Source organism: Trachurus japonicus, chromosome 23 (genome assembly GCF_045865225.1).
Source record: "Trachurus japonicus isolate A0001 chromosome 23, Traja_1.0".
Taxonomy (NCBI): Eukaryota; Metazoa; Chordata; class Actinopteri; order Carangiformes; family Carangidae; genus Trachurus; species Trachurus japonicus.
The window spans coordinates 6589649-6612541 of NC_140929.1; the positions used below are offsets into that span (position 1 = coordinate 6589649).

At 43.1% G+C, this 22893-nt stretch overlaps 2 protein-coding genes across 2 annotated transcripts in view; one reads left to right on the plus strand and one right to left on the minus strand.

Annotated features, from left to right (window-relative positions):
* On the plus strand, positions 1 to 1967 carry ascl1a (achaete-scute family bHLH transcription factor 1a). The gene is made up of 2 exons (XM_085769484.1): positions 1 to 882; positions 1008 to 1967. The coding sequence occupies exon 1, from the start codon at positions 285 to 287 to the stop codon at positions 867 to 869; it is 585 nt and encodes a 194-aa protein (XP_085625610.1). The 5' UTR covers positions 1 to 284; the 3' UTR covers positions 870 to 882; positions 1008 to 1967.
* Positions 1968 to 3776: 1809 nt separating this feature from the next.
* The window catches only part of LOC146962417 (uncharacterized), a 64926-nt gene continuing 45809 nt past the window's right edge, over positions 3777 to 22893 (minus strand). Inside the window, exons 11-15 of the mRNA XM_085769148.1 lie at positions 13038 to 13108; positions 12333 to 12443; positions 12157 to 12254; positions 7756 to 7825; positions 3777 to 6071 (exon numbers count right to left, since the gene is read on the minus strand). Of these exons, the coding sequence (XP_085625274.1) occupies positions 5790 to 6071; positions 7756 to 7825; positions 12157 to 12254; positions 12333 to 12443; positions 13038 to 13108 (632 nt within the window). The 3' untranslated portion in view covers positions 3777 to 5789. The remainder of the gene's footprint in view (positions 6072 to 7755; positions 7826 to 12156; positions 12255 to 12332; positions 12444 to 13037; positions 13109 to 22893) is intronic.

A 22893-nucleotide genomic window follows, 5' to 3' on the forward strand; every position in this document is an offset into this window, starting at 1 on the left:
GTTTAGTGCTTCAAGTGGCACGCGTCCGGCGCGCGCAACGCACCGGCACCGGCGCAGGAGCCCAAGGTGGCTCCACGCGACCGGAGGGCGTGGCCAGTCCCCCATCCAGACGGATTGAAAAGCAGTGGCGTCTTTCCTCGAGGACTCAGAGCAGCTTTGAGGAGCGCGCGAGGCAGCAGCCCACGTGAACGGCACGAGCGGGACGCACCGCCTCGAGACTTGGTGATTTCTTTATAAGTTGGTGTCTATTTTTTTTTCTTTTTTCTTCTCCTTCTTCACCGGGGATGGACATCACAGCCAAGATGGAGATTAACGTCAGCCAGCAGCAGCTCATGCCGCCCGCCTGCTTCTTCTCTGCCGCGGCGCAGAGCCTCCAGCTGAGCCCGTGCGGCAGCAGCCAGAGCAGCGGGAAGTCCAAGCGGCCGCGCTCCTCGTCCCCGGAGCTGCTGCGCTGCAAGAGGAGACTCAACTTCGCCGGCTTCGGCTACACGCTCCCGCAGCAGCAGCCGCACGCGGTGGCGCGGAGGAACGAGAGGGAGCGGAACCGGGTCAAACTGGTCAACAACGGCTTCGCCACCCTGCGGGAGCACGTGCCCAACGGCGCCGCCAACAAGAAGATGAGCAAAGTGGAGACGCTGCGCTCCGCCGTGGAGTACATCCGCGCGCTGCAGCAGCTGCTGGACGAGCACGACGCGGTGAGCGCGGCGTTTCAGTCCGGGGTCCTGTCGCCCACCATGTCGCAGGGATACGCCACCGACATGAACTCCATGGCCGGTTCCCCGGTGTCCTCATACTCGTCGGACGAGGGCTCCTACGACCCGCTGAGTCCGGAGGAGCAGGAGCTGCTGGACTTCGCCAACTGGTTCTGAGCATCTGTATGAGGTGAGATGATGATGATGATGATGAAGCCCTTGTTTATATGAGACACAGCTGCAGAGAGACACATGAACACATCTGTCTAACACCCTGAACAGCCACTTAACCTTCTCTCCTTCTCTCCCAAACAGAAATATGGATCAACTCACTTTCCTGCTGTCGTGCGCTTGGGATGGTCCCGGTCCCGGAGGAGACTGGGTGTCCCTCAAGAACAAGATGCACTGAACGCGCGTTTTGGTCCTGCGCCCTTAACGCCCCAGTCCTCCGAGACTGAACCACTGACTGACTCAAAGACAGACAGATACACAGACAGACACGGCCTAAAAGTCCTGAAAACTTGGGGGGAGAATCAGGCCAGAGATCAGCGCCAAAGGATTAAAGGAAGACGGGTCTCCTGCTCCTGACAGCGTGGGAATCCAAGCTTCTGTGCATATTTGCCCATGATAAACAAACAAACAAATAAACCCTAAAGTGAATTCATGCTCTTTAGCAGCACATTAAAAAAAAAAAACATTATTTAATACGTCGCTCTTCAACTATGCTAAATCCAATCACAGACCACCAACCCTTTGGTAAAACCTCTCAGACCTTTAATTCAGAAAATGCTTCCAAGTCGCGGATTTATTCTATAAAATTCTATATCAAACGCTTTTTTTTTGGAAATATATTAAGATATTTTTGTATGTAAGAGATTTATAGATGTTTTGTACACATCCTTTTGTATATATTTTGTCTATATATTTGCGAAGTTGCTTCTATACCTCCTGCCTATGTATGTAGACGTGTAGTCTATTATTCTCTGGCTCTTCTGTTCATGAGGTTTCCAGATGGAGTTTGACACTCCGACGTTTTTATTTTAGCACCAATGTGTCTTATTTAATAGCAAAACCATGTTATTGCATTATGTCATGAAGTTCACAATGATCAAACTTATGCAGCTATTGTCCAAACAGAGCGCAATGGCCATGCATTGTCTCTTTATACTGCCAGCTCTATATTGTCTTCACATAAACAGATGTTGGGGAAAAAAAGAAGTCTTATAACCATATTTTCTACACTCTAGTCCAAGAATAAAATGATTTGCTACTGAATTTCTTTCTGCCTTGTCTTGTCTTTGGGTGTATATCTAAATAATGGGTGGACTCTTTCACTGTCTTCATGAAGGAAAGTGAGAGGGGAGGATGGAGTGAGAGTGTAAGACACATACTGCACACTATGGACAGAGGGGGAGAAAGAAACCCCACTTTTACGCACAATTACGCACATTTTACGCACGAAAATCTCTCCCGTCTCTCTCCACATTCAACACTCGGTGCCTCCACAAAGCTTTCAGCATCAGTCCTGCAATAAATCCCCCAATGTCCAACCCACCCCCCCTCCTCTCTCTCCCTCTCCCTCTCTTTTTTTGCTCTATGGAGACCAAAGGAGAGAGATCACTACTGTCTGCAAAGCGCAATAGGCACATCTGGTAACAAGTGCGTATCTAACCCTGTGCGCGCACTTGCAGCTGTAACGCACAAGAATGAAGAAGTTTGGGGAAGAATTTAAGATCAGATAAACACAATAAATCTTTCAGTAATGCAATTTTCTCAGTGAAAATGTTTCGTCGTCGAGCTCTGGGTAATTTCTTTACTCTTCTGTGTAAAAATGCAAACTTTCTTTAAAATGTGCATGCACCAAAAGTTGGCGAAAGTGTCAAAGTTAAATGTTTTTAACTTTGATATAAAAAAAAAAGTGGTCGAGAAGATTTATTTATCGGGGGGCTGACCTTTAAATGAGCAGATGGAGGGGCTGTCAGAGGCGTGATTGGACTTTGGCTGCCAGCTTTTAGAGTTTGAGGTGGAGCTTTTGTGTCTGAAAAACGAAGTTTGACAGGTACGGCGGAGGCTGCAACCGGACGCGTGTCTGGTTTAATGAGTGAATGGGGTTTGTGTGTGGTGGTCGAGTGGAGACACGGAGCTGAACTGGCTGATGGCGTGTGCCTCCTGACAGCAGCATGCCGCTCAACACAACAATCACCACCTGGGACAGAGAGAGAGAGAGAGAGAGAGAGAGAGAGAGAGAGAGAGAGAGAGAGAGAGAGAAATCCTCTGTGTGTGGCTCCGGTTCAGAGACTTTCCACCCTTTTTACAGCAGTGATGCATAAAGTGAAATTAAAAAGTTGACACAATTTTATCTGATTCTGCGATGAATATGAATTTAAAAAAATTAAAAAAACTTTGATCCAGAAGCTGCAAAACTTTGCGCAGTGTTTAAAGTTCATTGTATATGAGATGTGCGCGCGCGCCTCATGTGGAGGGTTCACGGACCACCAGGGGGCCCTGAGAGAGGGGGGTGCAGACGGTCCGACAACAGTGTTGAAACTCCATAGTGATTCACAGGAATGTAGTGAAAACACGTGTGGATCATGTCATTATTGAGACTTTCACTGTCACTATAGTTGTTACGTGAATCAGCTGCAAAAATAATTATGTTTAGTTTGAGTTTAAGACAAGACTGGTTCTTTAAAGCTTCATCAAATTATTATTCAAACTGAGTGGGAATTAAAAAAAGAGAAGCTTTTTCTTAAATTATGAATATGAATATAAATATGACTGGACTGAAACCTGTTGCCTTTCTCAGCTTGACTGACCGACACTAGTAAAGTAAAGACAGAATTGATCATAAATGTGTTAATAAAAGCCTATATTGAATTACGATAAGATTAACTTGATGTGAAAATACCTGAACATTTAAAACAAAGTTGGTACCTTGACTTTTAACAGGACACTGATATTCATATCAACATGTTTAATATATCTCATTCATTTAGAAATAAGGGAACAAAATAAATCATGAATACTCTGAGATTGACTGAATTTAAACAGTGAATTACAGGAGAGACAGTGTTAATATAAACACAGGTAAGACCATGTAACAACACCTCACATGAGCATGCATTGTACTGTACAGTATGTAAACACGTCCTCCATGGCTCTTTGTCAGTTTATTTTCACCTGCAAACATGGATTCAAGACAAATGTGGGCAGTAAATAACTGTAAACATGTTTGTTTTCTCATTATTTCCCTCAGAAAAGCTTCAGTCGTTTCAAAACAATAATAAAACTATACGCTCCCGTTGGGCTGTATGTGTTCAGTGAGTGTTAATTACAGCAGAGGGGTTTTCCCCAAGGAGCAGCTTCAAAGTGTTTTTTATCAGCGACACAATCTCTACATCAGCCTGTAGTTAAACTTTTCTCTACGTGACGACACTCAGCGCCCTGATCTAACAGCCCGGCCGGCTCTGCTGCTGCCTGTCAGAGTCCATTATGTTTTCCTGCGCTGCAGCGAGTGTGTCGGGTGTGTGTATGAACCGCAGGAGAGCAGGGCCATGTCTAATTGGCAAGGGCCCAGGGCCAAACAATGGCTCCAGTTATATTAGTTGAATATCTTATTGAATATCATTCATCAGCTTTGATAAGGTTTGATTATGTTGGATTGGTACCTGCTCAGATACTGTTGTCTTTAACTCCAGAACAACAAAGCATCAGTAAAGATTTACATGAACCACAAACTTGTAGAAGTGTCACAGCAATTTTCTAAGGATGTCAAAAAAAAACTTCTCCTCAGCAGCTCCACTTGTTGCAGTGCAAAACTTTTTACAGTGAAAGACGACGAGAGCATGAACAGCTGCACAACATTTCAGCACCATAGACAGCACTTTACTGCTCTGTGAAGTGTGTGATGCATACTGTATAAACACAACACAAGTCCTCTGTTTGTAGTCCTAGAGTTTACTTGTAGTTTTATCTCCACACATTTGTACGGCAGGAGAGTTTATTGGCTGACAATGTGGTAGAAAGTGTATAAATCCTCATTAACACCTCCAGGGAATCATTAGGTTTTCAATGGAATAAGAATTAGAAATCAAACTGTTAAAAATAATACTATTAGCCAAATAAATATAAAACAGAATTATAAATACCAGTGTGTGCTCATAAACTGCTGTAGAACATGCAGGTTTTTTGTTCTGTCAAAATTTTTAAATGAGTGAATGGAAAATGTTCATTAAGAAGGGTAGGCAAAATAAGATGATGTTTCAGCCTACACCTTTTCAGTCAAAGTGCATTGTATTGCTTTGTTGTGTTTTGTTTTGTATCTATACTTTTATATTTGTCTATTGTAGGCTACTTGTTTTTACAAGACCAAAATAAACCCACCAAAACCCACTAAACTAAAACCACAACACTTTTTATTACTTTAAAAATGAGCTTTTGCTACTTTGCTAATGTTAGCATTAATAGTTGTTCCAGTGTTGCTATGAGCAAAAGCCATTGTTGAGTTTACAATACAGGAGGTTTAATATTATACATCCTCTGAGCCATGTCACTTATCCAGGGCAGAGTGAATGCTGCAGTGACTCGGTATCGGAAAATGAGAATATAGTAGTTGGTTAGCATGCTAACTTCAGCTAAATAGAGCAAGAAACAGACAAGAGGAGACAACTGTTGTTGTGTAAAGGAATGACATCTGATACTGAACATCTAAACAGCCATTGATGCTAATATTAGCTTTTCGGTCAATTTGCTAACACTGTGCATTTACATGTTTTGCTGTTAGTGAGTAAAGTGAAGTCATTTTGTGGAGGATCTCAGGTTGATTTGCATCTCGTGTTTTGAAGAACACTGAAGCCTGAGTCTGAGCGACATGTTTGCACTGACTGCTTCATATAGATAATCACTGGTTTCTGTTCTGACATGTTCAAGTGTCTGTTAGTGGGAGAAACTGTTGGAGGTTGACACGACCGTTGTTTCCCAGCCAGGATTTAAACATGTTGTTAGCATACGACTGATCATTATCGATCTGGCATTTGTGTGAGTCATGACCACAGTTCCCAGTTCACTCCTCTCAATCCAACCTGTTGTGTTGCAGACTCAAGGTGCAGACTGAGCGCTGACGGAGGTGCCGGAGTCATTGAACGGGTTGGAGATGACCGACTTGTGAATGAGCATGAAGAGGGGCAGGTAGGCCAGGAAGTCCAGCAGGTCCAGAGGGGGAACGTGCTGCAGCTCCAGCCGGACGGCCGCCTCCTGCTCCAAACGGATCCCCCCGGCCTTCAGCTCCAGCAGCAGCTGCTCGGAGCTGATGAATCCCTGCTGCGCTCCTGCATCTCCTCCTCCACCTCGCTGCTCCTCCAGGAGGAACAGGAACAGTTGCTACTCGGGTCAGAAACATAATTAAGACGTAAATAAAGTTAAAGGGGACATGTTATGGAAATATCACTTTTTGAAGGCTCTTAATTTTTTGGGTGTTTGTCTTCTCTTCCAGTGATGTAACTAGGATTTGAATTTGCATAATGCCACCCCTACCTGGTACCGGTAGAAGGGGGCGGGGCAAGCAGTGGTTCATTTGCATTTAAAGGGACAGGCACTGAAACCAGCCGTTCTGAACAGGGCTGTTTCGAGCAGATGAAAAGTGTTGTGATGTTTGATCCTTGGGGTATTTTGACCAAAGCATGTCACAAACATGTCTTTAAGACAACTGGGAACTATTTTAATTTGTGGAAAAAGGGGCATAATATGTCTCCTTTAAACACAAACATGTAGAAGTGGCTCTGTATAGTTGTGAATGTGTGTGAGTTTTACAGTGTATTTGTTTGTTTGGATCCCCATTAGCTGTTACTAATGCAACAGCTACTCTTCCTGGGATCCATATTAAAAACATGCATATATATCCAAATTACAATAATATTTTACATGAATACATACATGAATACACTTTTATCACTATATTTTTCAGGCCTTTAACCAAGAATAATCCTTTTAGCCGTTTAAAAAAACAAACTTTCTTTCTTTACTTGTTGTTTGAGTTATGATATATGGCAACTTATTCCACTCAGAAATGGCTCTATACATAACTGTAACCGCTTTATTCATGGCATTAGTTCTTGGTCTAGGAATCATAACATGACCCCTCCTCCTCACCTGTCTAGATTCATGACCATGTCTGTTTTGAGAAAATGTTATTTGTTGGTTGTTTTAAAACACATATACATACTCCTGAATAAAGTTAGAAGAATCTGTCCTAATCTGTCTTCCACTTGAGTTTGGAGTCTGTGTGTGTTTGCTCTTTAGGTGCTGCCTCATATTACCACAGCCTGTTTCTAGTCTTGTTTGAGTGCACCTGTTTGCACAGTTGATGCAGCCTCGGTAATAATTGTTGGGGTTGGGGGGGAATAATCCCTCTGGCAATTAGCCCACTTCCCCCCTCCCCTCACCAACATCTCCAGTTAACAACCCTATCCCTAACAGCTCTGTAATTACACAGCCTCCCCTACCTGGCCAGGGGCTCAGTTTCCACACCCACGGCCACAGGCTTTCATGTCCCTGCTGCCTTTCACTACCTCGCCACTTCCTTGTGTGAATGAGGGCCGGGCCCGGTTGTGAGCGGGCCAGCTGGTAGGCTGCTGGTCCCGGTCCATCTGAGATGAGCCGTGTGTCTCAGGCTGATTACAGGGCTGGGCGGAGTGGACGGCATGTTCACTGCTGGGCACTTTAATGAGATTAAGGCCGTGCTAATCTATGAAAAGGGAAAAGCACCCCTCTCTTTTCTCTCTCTGGCTTGCTTTCCTCATTTCTATGCATGAGGGCTGAGTGCCGCTCGTAAGGGAGAGGAGAGAAGAAAAAAAAAAGAAGCTAGCTTTACAAAAGCATGCTTTGGAATTGCTCTTCAAAGTGTCGACCAGTATTTATTTCATTATAATTATACCCGCGGAGCCATGAAAGAGAGGCGGAGGTGGTGTTGGTGGCGTGAATGTGGCTAATGTGAAAGTTAATATGACGTTGCATGGACGTTTTCATGTTTCATATACTGTACAAGCTGTACATTCAGATGATATACCTTCGCTTTGAAGAGCCTCACTTCCAGAGAGCGAAAGTCCATACTGTTGATGAGCGACCGCATAAACTCACTGTAAGAGAACAAACAAACAAGCATTTAAGTCCAAACACAGACTCTGAACTATGAAGGATTCAACAGACATTAAATCAAGAATGGCAAGGCAAGTTTATTTCTATAGCCTATTTTTACAGTTTGTCTCAAAGGGCTTTAACAGCATCATAAGAACAGCCTCGGCCCATAGACCCTCACATCGACTGAGAAAAACTGCTCTGGAAAATGCAAATATTTTTTGTCATGAGAAACAAGTTTTCTCTTTTATCCTGCCTTTAAATTGTCCCATGATCCTCTCAATATATCTTAGGCCTCTTGGGAGTCTGGAAAATCCTTAATGATAGATAATAACAATGATTTAATGGGCTATTAATCATAATATTTCAGCAAAAATGACAAAAACTCACTGGTTCCAGCTTCTCCAGTGTTTATATTCACTGTTTTTTTCTAGATGTCTTTAATTGGTAATTAAATAACCCCATACATCTAATATGTCTTCTTGGGCTCAGCTTTGGTATTTATTGACAGTTTTTGGACGAAACAATTAATAAATTAGTTGAAATTGAGGAGAATAAATGTCAAAATAATCAATAACATCAATCATTAGACACAGCCCAGGTCTCAAAGGGCTTTAACAGCCTCAGCCCTTAGACCCTCACGTCTACTGAGGAAAACTCCCAAGAAAACTCTTAACAGGGAAAAATTGGTCTGAACCATCTTGACTTGTAGTCCTGAATCCATCAAACTGGATCCTACGCTTCCCATAATGCAGCTCAGCCCATTGTCCACCAGTTTATGATGCAGGTTTTGGTATAATTTGGTAATTTGATCCATGAATATGATCAATAATCAATATAATTCATGTTTCCAACCAGTGTAAAACGTGCTGGTGTTTACTCTGGTCGGGCAGCATGAGGACGGTCTGATGGTGGTTTTTTGGCGGAGGTGGAGGTTTTTGGCGGGTTCGTCTCCGTGCAATGTTGTGTTTGCGTTGACGTGATGGTAAAGTGTTCTGAGCCCATTGTGGTTGCTCACAGCGGCCTGGCTGCCAAACAATGCGTGGGTACACGGGGACATCCCGCCACACCAACGGATAAAAACTGCTCTGGTTTTGGGACAGTGGGCGTGTCTGTGTGTGTGTGTGGATGGAGTTTGGGGGGAGGGGGTGGGGCTGCAGGAGTAGGGTGAGCAGGGTGAGTGGGGTTCGTGTGGAGGTTTAGGGAGGGGAGTATAAGCACAAGCAGAGCACACACTCTGGTGCAATGTGACCACGTCGGGGCAGAGCAGCAGCAGCGGCGGCTAAATCTGGGTCCGCTGGGATAATTAGAGGGAGACACGAGGACTGTGTCGGTCGGGGACAGACCTTCTCCTGTCCAGCGTGTGGCACAGCGACGGCCGTCCCTTCTCTAACGAGCGCCCGGTGTTAATGAGCCCCTCCTCGCCCGGCGCTCAAAGGCCTGTTAGCGCGAAGAATGGCCAAGCGCTGGGCCATCGAGTGCAGTGCACGCCTGAGTGGCCCCCGGCGCCGTGATTGGCCCTCGTCCGCCCAACCGGAGGGGGCTTGATGGGGATGAAGCGAGACAGGGCAGCTAATGATCATTAATTGCACTTGGTTTGCGGTAAAAGAGTCCAAATGCTGGTTGCAGCGCTAAGGACACTGGCGTGATAATGGCCAGCGTAAACGAGGGGGCTAGGGGACTGGTGATGGACTGAGGGGAGGTGGGGGGGTCGGGGTGGGGGGGGGGATAATAGCAGCCTAACCCATTTTCTTTTGTGGGCTCTCCTCTGGCACCCCGCTGAGGCCAACACAGCAGACTTCTCGCTTACGTAATGCACCAAAATTTTGGCGGTCTCCTCATTGGGGGAAGCTGGTATACAGTGAGGCAGGGGGTGCAAACACACTCTGACCTAGTTTGACTTGACAGAATTGAGAGAGTTGTTGTTTTGGGAGATTTTTTTGAGCGGGATGCGAGGAAAAAGAGGAGGAGGAGGAGGAGGAGGAGGAGGAGGAGGAGGGACTGGCATTGTCAGACGGTTTAGGTGGCGGGCGGTGATGAATCCGGCTTCTGCTGCCTCATGTTTACCCCAAAGTTGGCGCTCTATCTGGTCGCTCGCTGACTCACTTGTTGCAGCGAAAGTTTTTTACGGGAACCCTTTATTAATACACGCGTGCATGCTCGCAAAAAACAAAACAAAAAACAAAAAAACACCGACTAAGAACAGCGAGAGCGACGGCGACGGTGACACCGGCTCCACTGATGCCTTCTGGGAATCCTGTATGGCAATGCAACTTCTTGGCAGGCAGGTCATGTGACTCGACTCGACTCGACTCGCCCTGAGGGAATGTGGCGCTGTGTGAGGTGGGGGCACAATGCGACACAGGGACAGATGGGCTGAGTCACTGGGGCCAAAACAGCAGCAAGGCACAGAGAGGGAGGCGACAGGAGAGAGAAGAGAGAGGGAGAGACGTGACATTAAAAAGTTGAAAAGAAAACGAGGAGAGTGAAAGGAAGGAGGAGGAGGGAATGGGAGGCTGCAATTAACGCAAAGGTAAAAGTGGGGGGGGGGTCTACAGTAGAAACATGGGGAGCACCTCCTCAGATTTCAAAGCCCTGTCTGATCAGAAGAGGCCGATTGTGTAACTACTGTTGCAGCTCATTTCTAAAGCCCGGATTAGAGACAACAGGATTAACTGAGACAGGTAAGAGGATCAATTTAGTTCAGTTGGGATGAGATGACAGAAGGATGCTATTGTTTTCTCCTTGTTGAGGAGGCAGCATTACCGACGCTGATCTTCTCTCCTCTTATTATTCAAATTGCAGAAAGGAGTTTTGTGACAGGAGGTTTTTTAATATGGACATTCATTATCATTACTATAATTGCTCCCCATAGAGAGCAGACACCCTGGTCTTTCAGTGCCAGTCCAACACACAGCACAAAGGGCCCGGGCCGTAAATCAGAGGACCCGTGACCCCGGCCCTGTCCTCGCTGAGAGGGAGCTCTCACTCCGGGGCCAGGGGCTTTTGGGAGCAGGCCTTGACCCTCGGGGACCTCCGGAGTAGGCTTGGCTCCACACACTCCTGTCTGCAGGAAGCTATAAACCCCAGGGCAGGATAGGAGGGGAGAAAAAAAAGCGCTGTGTGTGGGAATCTGCAGCATATGGGACATAATGTAGAGACACAGGGACGCTGAGGCCGAGTTCAAGTCGGAGCGATGGGGTTTTTCTGTCGGCGCAGGGGTCAGCTGAGGGCTGCAGCCCGCTGGTATTTTCCCTATCGATTTGATTTGTGGAGGAAAACTGTGAAAAAATGCAGATTGGAAATTCCAGTGGTTCAATTTAAAGGGATAGTTCAACATTTTGGCAAATTGGCCATAATCCCTATAGTCATAGCAGTAGGTTCGTTACCTTTAATTGTGCAAGCTATTTTTCGAACGGCGGAGCAGAACTGTGAGCTGCTCAGAGCTATGCTACGGAGGCTCATGGGATTTCTTGGTTTCCCTCATCAAACTCATCAAATACACAATCCAACAACTCCACAACGCTCTGGTGGACAAGTTGTGACCTGCACATTCCCCACGCTATGAGATAATAACAGAACGTTACCAGACAGAGTTGTTTTAGAGGCAAATTCAGAGACTGCTTGATGAAAAACTGCCCCTGACGGAAACGTGCATCAGAGGTTTTGCATGAATTTGCCTCTAAAACAACTCTGTCTGGTAACGTTCTGTTATTATCTCATAGCGTGGTGAATGTGCAGATCACAACTTGTCCACCAGAGCGTTTCGGAGTTGTTGGATTGTGTATTTGATGAGTCTGATGAGGGAAACCAAGAAATCCCATTAGCCTCCGTAGTGTAGCTCTGAGCAGCTCGCGGCTCTGCTCCGCCGTTCTAAAAACAGCTTGCACCGACAATTAAAGGTAACAAACCTACTGCTATGACTATAGGGATTATGGCAATGGGCCAATTTGCCAAAATGTTGAACTAACCCTTTAACATCGTCAAAAAGTCCAAAAATAATCAGTTTCTGTCAAAGAAAAGCTTCAAATCCTCTCATTTTAGAAGCTGAAACCAGCAGATATTTGACATTTTTCCATCATTCATCCCGTTATCACATCTAAACTTGTAACTCTGACCTCTCTGAAGTCCTGTTAACTGTTTGAAGACACAAGAAGAAGGGGATCAAAGAGAGACCCACACACGTCGACAAAATCACTGGAACAAACTTGCGTATACACACACTTGTTCTTTTTTATGGGAGGTCAGTGACTCCTCTTCCAGCTCCACTGGGGAGCGAGGAGCGTGTGTGTGTGTGTGTGTGTGTGTGTGTGTCGCTCCGACAGTCACTTACTCCATGGTGGCGATCTTCTGAGCCAGACTGGCGATCACAGCAAAGAGCCTCAGGTCCACGAGCCCATCTGTCACTCGGAAGTCGACCATCTCCAGGATCTAAAAAGGTTTGATCATCAACACGGGGACTGTAGGAACATGTGTGTGTGTGTGTGTGTGGAAGCAGGACACACTGACCCTGTAGACGTAGATCTCCTCCTCATCAGACAGCAGCTCAGGAGGGATGATGTCTTTAAGAGCAAGGAGAACCTGGAGGCAGGAGATGTAGCCGTCACCGTCGCCGTCCTCCTGCAGAGACAGAGCATCAGCACCAGCATCAGCATCATCATCATCATCATGGTTTGTGGCAAAAATCCTCATGTTTCCAGATGAGAACCATGAAGTGTTCATTTTTTTTTGTCATGAGAAACAGGTTTTCTCTTTTATCCTGCCTTTAAATTGTCGTATGATCCTCTCGATATATCTTAGAGAGGTCTGGAAAACCCTTAATAAGAGATAATAACAATGATTTAATGAGCTATTAATCATAATTATGACCAAAAATGATAAAAACTCACTCGTTCCAACTTCTCCGGTGGTAATATTTACAGTTTTTTCAAGATATCTTTGATTGGTAATTAAATAACCCCATACACAGGTGAATCAAATATGTCTTCTTGGGCTCAGCTTTGGTATTTAATTACAATTTTTGGACCAAACATTTAATAAATCAGTAGAATTTTGAGAAAATAAATTTCAAAGTAATCAATAATAACAATAACCATTAGTTGTAATCACCAACATTATTGTAGAAGAAATGCTTTATTTCTACAGAGAGAGCAACATATTCCAGTAAAACAGAATATCTGATTATAAAAAAAGTCTAAATTCATTTTCACTCACTGCCTCAAAAGCTCTTTTGTACTCGTCCAGCTTCTCCTGACTGAAGATGCAGTACTTCGCCAGAAACTCAACTAGAAAGAGAAGAAAACAGAAAAGAAACAAAGAAAATCTCAGACTTGTTCTGTTTTTGACTTTTTATATCACGTTGGACTGAGCAGCAACATCAGGCTGCTCCGTGTTTGCAGAGCGGATTAGAGCAATATTTCTCTCCTCTGGTCACAGTGGGGTCAGAGTGGGGGGGGGCAAACAGGGCGAGGGGTTCACAGGGCGTCCAGTTGGCCTTGATCTGGGAGGGAGGAGGGCAGAATGACACTCGGCTGCAGGAGTTTTTTATACTCCGGATACAGAAAGTGAGATGAACAGATGCTACAGATGAGACTGTGATGTAGGCTAAACTACATCACTCAGGAACAACTACAGCAACAACTTCAATGATTAATTATCAATTTCATTATAATTAATCATAGAAAAATTACAAAAATGACCTGTTTCATCTTTTCAAATAACAGATTTTCTTGTTTTTATCGTTTTATGTGATGTAAAACCGAACCTCTCTGTGTTGTAGACACTTTTGTTTAACAAAATAAGATACATACAGATGTCATTGTGGTCTCTTTTTTACAATTTCAAACTATATTTTAACAACTAATCAAATATTTTAAATAAGAACCAAACTGTCTGATTATTTTATTGTGAAAATAATTTCATTTTTAATTACTATAATCAGTATTAACATTGCACAAGATGCTGTTGAAATTAAAGACTATTTTATTTTGAAAAACCTTAAAGGACCTCTAACTGACATTTATGATAAAAGCAGTCATGGCCTCTTTTCCCTGCCTTCAATTTAATCACAGCAGAATCTTAAATATAAAGTGATGATGACACCAGGGGCACAAATGGAGACCAACCACACCCATGAATATTTCAGGAGGCAAATTTAGGAGGGAGAGAGATTTGGGAAAAAAAAAAAAAAAAAGAGGCAGGGGAGGGGGGGCGGTTGGAAAACGGGGGCTTTTAAGCTGCTGCCACTTCAATTTAGGAGATGAGAATGAGTCTACTGAATAATGGATCTATTCATTGGTTTGGAGAAGAAAGAGGAGCAACAGAGTTGATATCAGTCTGGACTTAAACCCCTGGACCTCTGGGGTTTCTCTGCAGTAGCAGGGGGGCTGTTTGAATCTGCCATTTATCAGCTTAGGCCTAATCAAAACCAGGCCTTCCGCAGCCTCGGCCTTTCACATGCAAAACCTTACATTCGTATCTAGTCAACTTGACTTGTTAAAGCTTGATTGATCAAAAAAAAAAAGAAAACCTTGCAGGCCGGGGCCTCTGTTGCGCATCTGTTTGCAAATATCTGTGATGCAGGACTGACGAGGATCTGGAGTCACACATGAGACCGTGCAGGCCGAGGATTTAAAGTCCTTACGACGTCTTCAAAAGACGCCACACGTTCACACAAACACACACACAGAGGCCGGATCAGTCCAGTCAGTGCAGCAGTCAGTCTGTTAAAGGAGGTCGGCTGCAGGCTGAGGTTCACCGACCATCTGGAGGAGCACACACACCAAACTGTTCTCATTAATACAACCCACAGTGGTTTATTCTGCTCTGTAGTGACTCATGAGAATCATCCAGGTGAGATTTTAACTTCATGATCGTCTCAGAAGTCGTTTATTTTAACTCCTCTGACCCAAACACATGAGATGAGGCTGTTTCAATCCAGTAAAATCACATAAAAAACTCAATGCAAAACAACACACACCAGACTTAAGAGGAAAAATATCTAATTCACAGTAAATGATCTGAACCGGTTCCTCTCTGGCCCAGAACCACTGAGTCCACCAAGTTCAGCCTAAACCAGTTCAGCACTTTCTGAATAACCATAAATGGACTAAACATGACCTCACTGCATAGTGCTGGTGTTTAGTATTGAACTACAGTATATACTATCTTCTATGTATCTGTGATTTTACATGACAACCAGATGTGTTACTACTGATGTCTCAAGATGCTTCATCACCTGGATGATAATTTGTGTTAAAAATAAAACTCATACTGTGATTAAATCCCATATTGTGGAACAATGAGGGGATTTTCATACAGTCTTTTGTCTTTGACAGTTTTAGTTTGTTTGCAGTTTATAATATAAACTCACACAGTGAACAGTGACTGATTTAACCACGTGTGGTGGTAAAGGAGATGCACAATTTATCTGCAGGCTTAAGGATTAAATTATTAGTGGTGTTTTTATTTTATGTAAGGTTAGAATAAAGTTTTTTGGTGATCTACTGGGAAAAACAAAAAACTGAAGTGAGGTGAAATCTACGGTGGCCCTGATGGCTTAACATATTGCAACTTAAGAAAACACAAACTTCATTATTTCCAGGGACACAATACAGTGGCTAGTGGCTAAAGCTAACAGTAGATATTTGCAATGTGAATCATGTGATATTTAGTTTAAAACAAACCAAACAAACTCATCTTATTTTCTAAAACCACCAACCAAGGAGTCAAGAAATCATTTTTTTGTGTCCCTTAGAAACACCTCTGTTATGTTGTGAGTTACTAAATTCATTGCACTGAACCCTCAGGGCCACCGTAGAAATCATTATTTTGGGGGAAGTAGCCTAATATCTCACAATCCCAAAAACAAGCTCCTACAGTTGTGATGTGGAGTCATGAGGACGAGGATCTGTGTGAATCAGCATTGAAGTGGGTTCAACGTCAACATCAGGCCCTGAGGAGTGCAGCTCTGCTTGTTCTTAGCTGCACACACACACACACACACACACACACACAGGTCGGGGGGTCCCTGGCTGAGGGGAGCTCCGTCAGGGAATGGTCCGGACAAAAGGTGCAGTGGAGTGAGAGATTGAGGGAGGAAGCGAGGGCGGGTGGAGGAGCGGGACAAAGCCGAGGCAGCAAAGCCTCCTGCCTGATAGCCTTATCTGATTCCACTCCAGCGCTTGATGGCTTTTTTTCCACGCTGCCTTTAAAGCGCACAGGTTGTGCTTTTGGTGTGAAGCCTAGCAGAAAATGTTAATCAGCAGAGGGACTGTGTGGAGAAAGGCGAGAGAAAGGGGAGAGTCACTCTGCACAGGCCATAATCTGTAATGAGACCGAGGCGATTCAGTTGCAATTGAGAGAGGAAGAATGGGGCCATGATGATGATGATGAGCAGGGAGGTTCACTCTTTCACCGCCGTTTGTTTTTCTTGCTTTTTGTTCTCTCTCTCTCTCTCTCTTTTCTCCGGCGGTCACTGTGCCGGTCGCTCAGCGGGCCGCAGGCCGCAAACAAGACCAGGGTCACAACTCATTTACTGTAACACACACTGGAGACAAACTACTGCTGCTCATCTGTGCCGGGAATCAAACCCACGATCATCAGAGCACATCAGGTACTGAGAAATATAAAGATAGATAGACAGACAGACAGACAGACAGACAGACAGACAGACAGACAGACAGACAGACAGACAGACAGACAGACAGACAGACAGACAGACAGACAGACAGATAGATAGATAGATAGAACAATAGATAGATAGATAGAACGATAAATAGATAGATAAATAGAACAATAGATAGATAGATAGATAGATAGATAGATAGATAGATAGATAGATAGATAGATAGATAGATAGATAGAACGATGGAACGATAGATAGAACGATAGAACGATAGATAGAACGATAGATAGAACGATAGATAGATAGATAGATAGATAGATAGATAGATAGATAGATAGATAGATAGATAGATAGATAGATAGATAGATAGATAGATCGATCGATCGATGGAACGATAGATAGAACGATAGAACGATAGAACGATAGATAGATAGATAGATAGATAGATAGATAGATAGATAGATAGATAGATAGATAGATAGATAGATAGATAGATAGATAGATAGATAGATAGATAGATAGAACGAAAGAACGATGGAATGATAGATAGATAGAACGAAAGAGCGATGGAATGATAGATAGATAGAACGGTAGATAGAACGGTAGATAGATAGATAGAACGAAGGAACGATAGATAGATAGAACGAAAGAACGATAGATAGAACGATAGATAGATGGAACGAAAGAGCGATGGAATGATCGATGGAATGATAGATAGATAGATAGATAGATAGATAGATAGATAGATAGATAGATAGATAGATAGATAGATAGATAGATAGATAGATAGATAGATAGATAGATAGATAGATAGATAGATAGATAGAATGACAGATAGATAGAACGATAGAATGACAGATAGATAGAACGATAGAATGATAGATAGATAGATAGAACGATAGATAGATAGAACGATAGAAAGATAGATAGAACGATAGATAGATAGAATGATAGATAGATAGAACGATAGATAGAACGATAGATAGAACGATAGATAGAACGATAGATAGATAGAACGATAGATAGATAGAACGATAGATAGAACGATAGATAGAACGATAGATAGAACGATAGATAGATAGATAGATAGATAGAACGATAGATAGATAGATAGATAGATAGATAGATAGATAGATAGATAGATAGATAGATAGATAGATAGATAGATAGATAGATAGATAGATAGATAGATAGATAGATAGATAGATAGATAGATAGATAGATAGATAGATAGATAGATAGATAGATAGATAACCAGTGTGTAAACACACACAGGGCTCCATTGTGTTTGTCTCTCTCTTTTCTCTTAATCCCAGACTTTTGTTTGTGCTCATCATCAACACTGTATCAAATTACCCATAATTCCTGTAACAAAGGTCACATTCAGCCGCTACAGGAGCTGACCCCCTTTAGGAGCCGGAGAATGTCAGAGAGCAACGTGTCCCACATATACAGCTCTGAAATATGTGATTAAGAGCAACCGACTGCAGCTCTGTGCATGGGAAATGTAGGTTTATTATGGGATGTTTTGGGGTTAAAGCCCTTAAATATGTGATGATCCTGTACAGACCAAGCTGTAATATATAAAAGCGTGCGTGGCACTGCGAGAGATGTTGTTCATCGCTTTGCATCAAAAGGTGAAGATGGAAATCTAATCTGAGGAAAAACACCCGAGGAGAAAAAATAAACAGTCATGTGCATGTGTGGTTTGTGTTGTCATAGCTACAGCTTCAAGTGAAGTAAATAATATATATATTTAAATTAATTTCCCACAAGTTTTGATGCTGATGTGTGAGAAATGTGTCACAGAGATTCAACAGAGGCCATCAGGCTTAAAGGATTAAGATTAAAGGATGAGTCCACAGTTACACTGCATATCAACTTCACATGGAAAACTTTGTATAGAGTGATTTTCATCAATGAAGAAACATGGTTTTGGTTATGGGATGTAAACTGTGATCAACCAGTTCTCTACCTGAGGTAGTGTCTCTACCTGAGGCTTTAACAGAACATCTTCCACTCAGAGAGGACAGTAATAACTCCTGTGACCTGTCAGAGCAGAGTAAACACAGGCTTAGGTTTTAAGTGTTTGACTAAATGACTGAAGATTTTCTTTTTCCTTTTTACTCTTCACCCCCTTTAGAAGTTCAACTTTCTTTTAACCACAGCCTCATCTTTACGAAGGAGTATTAGGGTCAGCCAAAAAAAAAAAAATATATATATATATATATGGGCAACTACACTTCTAACATGTACATATATTTTATATTCATTAAGCAGATTTACACAATTAGTTTTCCAAGAATCTCAGAAAGCAAAAGAACAAAGCACTTTGAGATTATGTTATGAACAGCACTTTACAAATAAAATGTATTATTCTTATCATTATTATAAAGAAATCTGGGCCATAGTCAGTTTTGTTTTCTCACACTGTAAGATCTTGACTGTAAGATGCTCCCTCCACATATGAACCTATTCTGATGCAAACACTAAAAGTCAACACCAGGGGATAAACAGCTGGACTCAGCCTCCCAGATGTGGAGGTACTGTATAATAAAAACTTTTATTTTGTGATGTGGGATCTAGTTGTTTGTGTTTATATTTCTAGTCATGTGGATAATAGATCATTAACAATTACAGTTTTTTCTTTATTTTAATTATCATTATTTACAATCTAAAGTGGTTTTAGTTCATGTCTTATCTTGACAAGACTGAACCTGAGTAGTCAGGTCATTTATGGTTCAATTCTGAAGCTGGTGACAAACAAACTGTTTTATAGAGGAGGTCTCTTTTTGGAAATGCTAATATACCTTATACAACATACTGTGTGTGTGTGTGTGGGTGTGTGTGTGTGTGTGTGTGTGTGTGTGTGTGTGTGTGTGTGTGTGTGTGTGTGTGTGTGTGTGTGTGTTGCACCAACATGTTAATGTGTGTCCTTTCAGTGTGGATTTTGGCAACATGTGCTGCTGCTCTCTCTTGAGTGGGCACTACAATGAAAAAAAGAGGGCGACAGTATTTGGACGCATTCTCCTACAGGCGCTGTTGTTGCTGCATGAAAACACGACTCCTCCCCCTCACTTTCTCCTAAAAGACTGAGGACTGTGTGTGTGTGTGTGTGTGTGTGTGTGTGGGTGTTTGTGTATGTGTGAGTCAAAGCTTTGGTAGGAAAACAAACAAAGACACACGTAGCGGCCACACTCCCATCTCTGGCTGCACGCCACCGGCCTCACCACAAACCACAACTTACACATTTTCTGCACACTCACACTCATTCACACACACACCACACACGTGTAGTACACCCAATCAGCTCCTGCCGCAGATCCACAACTGATATGAGTCCAAATCATCTGCTGCACTGCTTCAAAAAAAAAAAAAAACCCACAGATCTGCAGATAAACCTCACAAAGCAAAATCATCCGCTATTATTGCCCTGCCGCTCCTTGACATTGTGCCATTAATAAGGCCATTGTGGAGGAGCTGCTCTGTGTTTGGACACCGTATAATAGACTCTTTGACAGATTTACTTTGCTCTCTCTCCCTCTGCCCCGTCCCCTTTCTCCCTCTCATGAATACAGCGGGCATATTCCACGCTGCCGCTCATCAATAGGCGGGCTGTTTGTTTGCCCAGTCATTCTGGGACTGATGGTAAATACACAGAGGTGTTCCAGAGCAACAGGCTGAGCAAACAGGGGGTTACATAAAGGCACTGTACCCGAACGCACACACACACACATTCATAAACACCTCGCACTCTTGCTTTGAGCCCACTTTAAGGCAACTGGACCCTTTTTGTTTAGTTGGAGGCTTTGCTTCATCTCCGCCCACAGGTAGCAGACAGTATGAAGGCTGCTGGTGGAGGTGGAGGTGGAAGTGGGCGTGGCCAAAGAGAGAGGCTGGCGCTTCAAGGCCGACAGGTGTTCCACATCAACACCCACATTCGTCAGAGGACCTCGGCCTGCAGAGTCCCTGACACCAGCAACAGGCTGAGCCGCTGCTCTACGGCAACACAAAGGAGACGGCAGCTACTTGACATCAGTGTCACCCTGTTCTCCACGCACTTACAGTGTGTTAAGTGTCAACGCTGCATCACAGGATGGAAGAAGAAAAAAAAAAAACAGTGTGTTGATCCATAAGAAGATATATTTATGGTTTTTAAGAACCCCGAACTGTCTCAGGCTTCTCTCTGGTTGGTGTCAGCCAATCAGAAGATAGAAGGCTCTGAGCCTCTCTTCTGATTGGCTGACACTGAGCAGATTTCAGAGCAGATGGTGGTTGGTCCAGGTAGGGGGCGGTTTTGAGGTAAATGCAGAGACTGCTTGCTGAAAAACTGTCCCTGAAGGCAACGCGCATCAGTGGTTTGGCATGAATTTACCTCTAAAACAACTCTGTCTGGTAACGTTCTGTTATTATCTCATAGTGTGGTGAATGTGCAGGTCACAACTTGTCCACCAGAGCGTTGTGGAGTTGTTGGATTGTGTATTTGATGAGGGAAACCAAGAAATCCCATGAGCCTCCGTAGCGTAGCTCTGAGCAGCTCACAGCTCTGCTCCGCCGTTCTCAAAATAGCTTGCACCGACAATTAAAGGTAACGAACCTACTCCTAAAACTATAGGGATTACAGCAATGGGCCAATTTGCCAAAATGTTGAACTATCCCTTTAATAGGGCGCTCACTTAAATACTTGGATTTTCAACCCTGGACCAAATCGAGGTCAGTGATTTACTCTTCGAAGGTAATACTTTTTCCAAAACAAATAAGAAACAAATATGGTAATAAAGTTAAATGAACATTCAATAATACATACAAACATGTATATTAAAAAAGCAATGCTTAATATTTAGCTTAAACTTAGTTACCAAATGTGGTCACTTGTCTGATAAAGGGTTAAGGGTTGAATGGATGATGGGTGGCAGAGTACAGGAAGTTATGTGAGGGTGTGTGTGCAGGGAGGAGGGGGGGGGGTTATCTCTCTATTTTGGGAATCCTTTGGCAAGTGGTCAGTGTTGGCCCGAAAACAGACAATTATGACCAGTTAGTCCTTTTCAGAGCCTAATGAGGAGCCACAGTCACAAGTGTCTGGATGAGAGGTAGCCTGCACACACACACACACACACACACACACACACACACACACACAGACACACACACACAGATACAGACATTTGTGTGTATGTGCAAGGACTCGCACACGACTGAACAAAAGGACTCTGGCTCGGAAGCAAAAAAAAAAAAAAAAAAAAGACAGATTGTTCCAGGACACACTTTCTTTGTAAACACACCACACCCATAAACACACGCTATGTCACAACTACACACAGACAGACACACACAACCAAAACTTCATCCATTAATCCAAATCATAAAGCTCTACAGACGATTTCAACTTATGGATATGGAGGGAAAAAAGTTAAATATATACTATAAATATAATATAATCCAATATCCCGAGTATTTTCCAAGCCCACATCACATAAACTCCTGCTATCTCCTTTTTTTTAGCTCAGTTTTTGGTCTCCACCTCCTCCTGAGGGACGAAACATCTGGATCTCCAGCTGCTAAACTCTCCACTATGTTCATCAGCTGGTGCAAACTCACTATAAAACTTCGGTAGCTGGCTAGCTTCAGATTCATATGATAATTCTCCAAAAGTTTCACAACCAGGAGCACCATCTTTCAAACTGTCACCTCGTTTTTTTTACGCTGTCATTTGAACCGTTGCTGAAAAAATATTGATTATTAAACACTTTAAAGAAGAAAACAAAAACTGCCAGTGGGGCGTCACTTTTGCAAAACTGCAGCCTCCAGAGTGTCAATAATAAAACTCAACATTATTTATACAGGAATAAAAGTACAAGGACACATCCCACATCACTTCAGCACTTCAGCTTTGTAAACAGCTTCATTTCCAATCCTTAAACCCAACTTTAACCAAAACTTCACCCATTAATCCAAATCACAAAGCTCTACAGATGATTTCAACATGGAAGAAAAAAGTGTTAAATATAATATATATATATAAATTCATCCAATAATCCGTTTAAATGTTTGCTTCACGTGTGTTATAAAACAAGCCCACATCACATAACTCCTGCTATCTGCTCTCTTTTCTCCACCACCTCCTGAGGGAAGAAACATCTGGACCAGGAGCCTCATCTTTCAAACTGTCACCTTTTTTTATGCTGTCATTTGAACTGTTGCTGAAAAAACATTGATTATTAAACACCTTAAAGGGATAGTTCAACATTTTGGCAAATTGGCCCATTGCCATAATCGCTATACTCATAGCAGTAGGTTCGTTACCTTTATTTGTCGGTGTAAGCTATTTTTAGAACGGCGGAGTGAAGCAGCAGGCTGCTCAGAGCTACGCTATGGAGGCTAAAGGAATTTCTTGGTTTCCCTCATCAAACTCATCAAATACAAAATCCCAAAACTCCAAAACGC

What these genes read in the sequence shown, in the direction of transcription:
- ascl1a (XM_085769484.1), top strand. Translation starts at nt 285, where the DNA reads ATGGACATCACAGCCAAGATGGAGATTAACGTCAGCCAGCAGCAGCTC.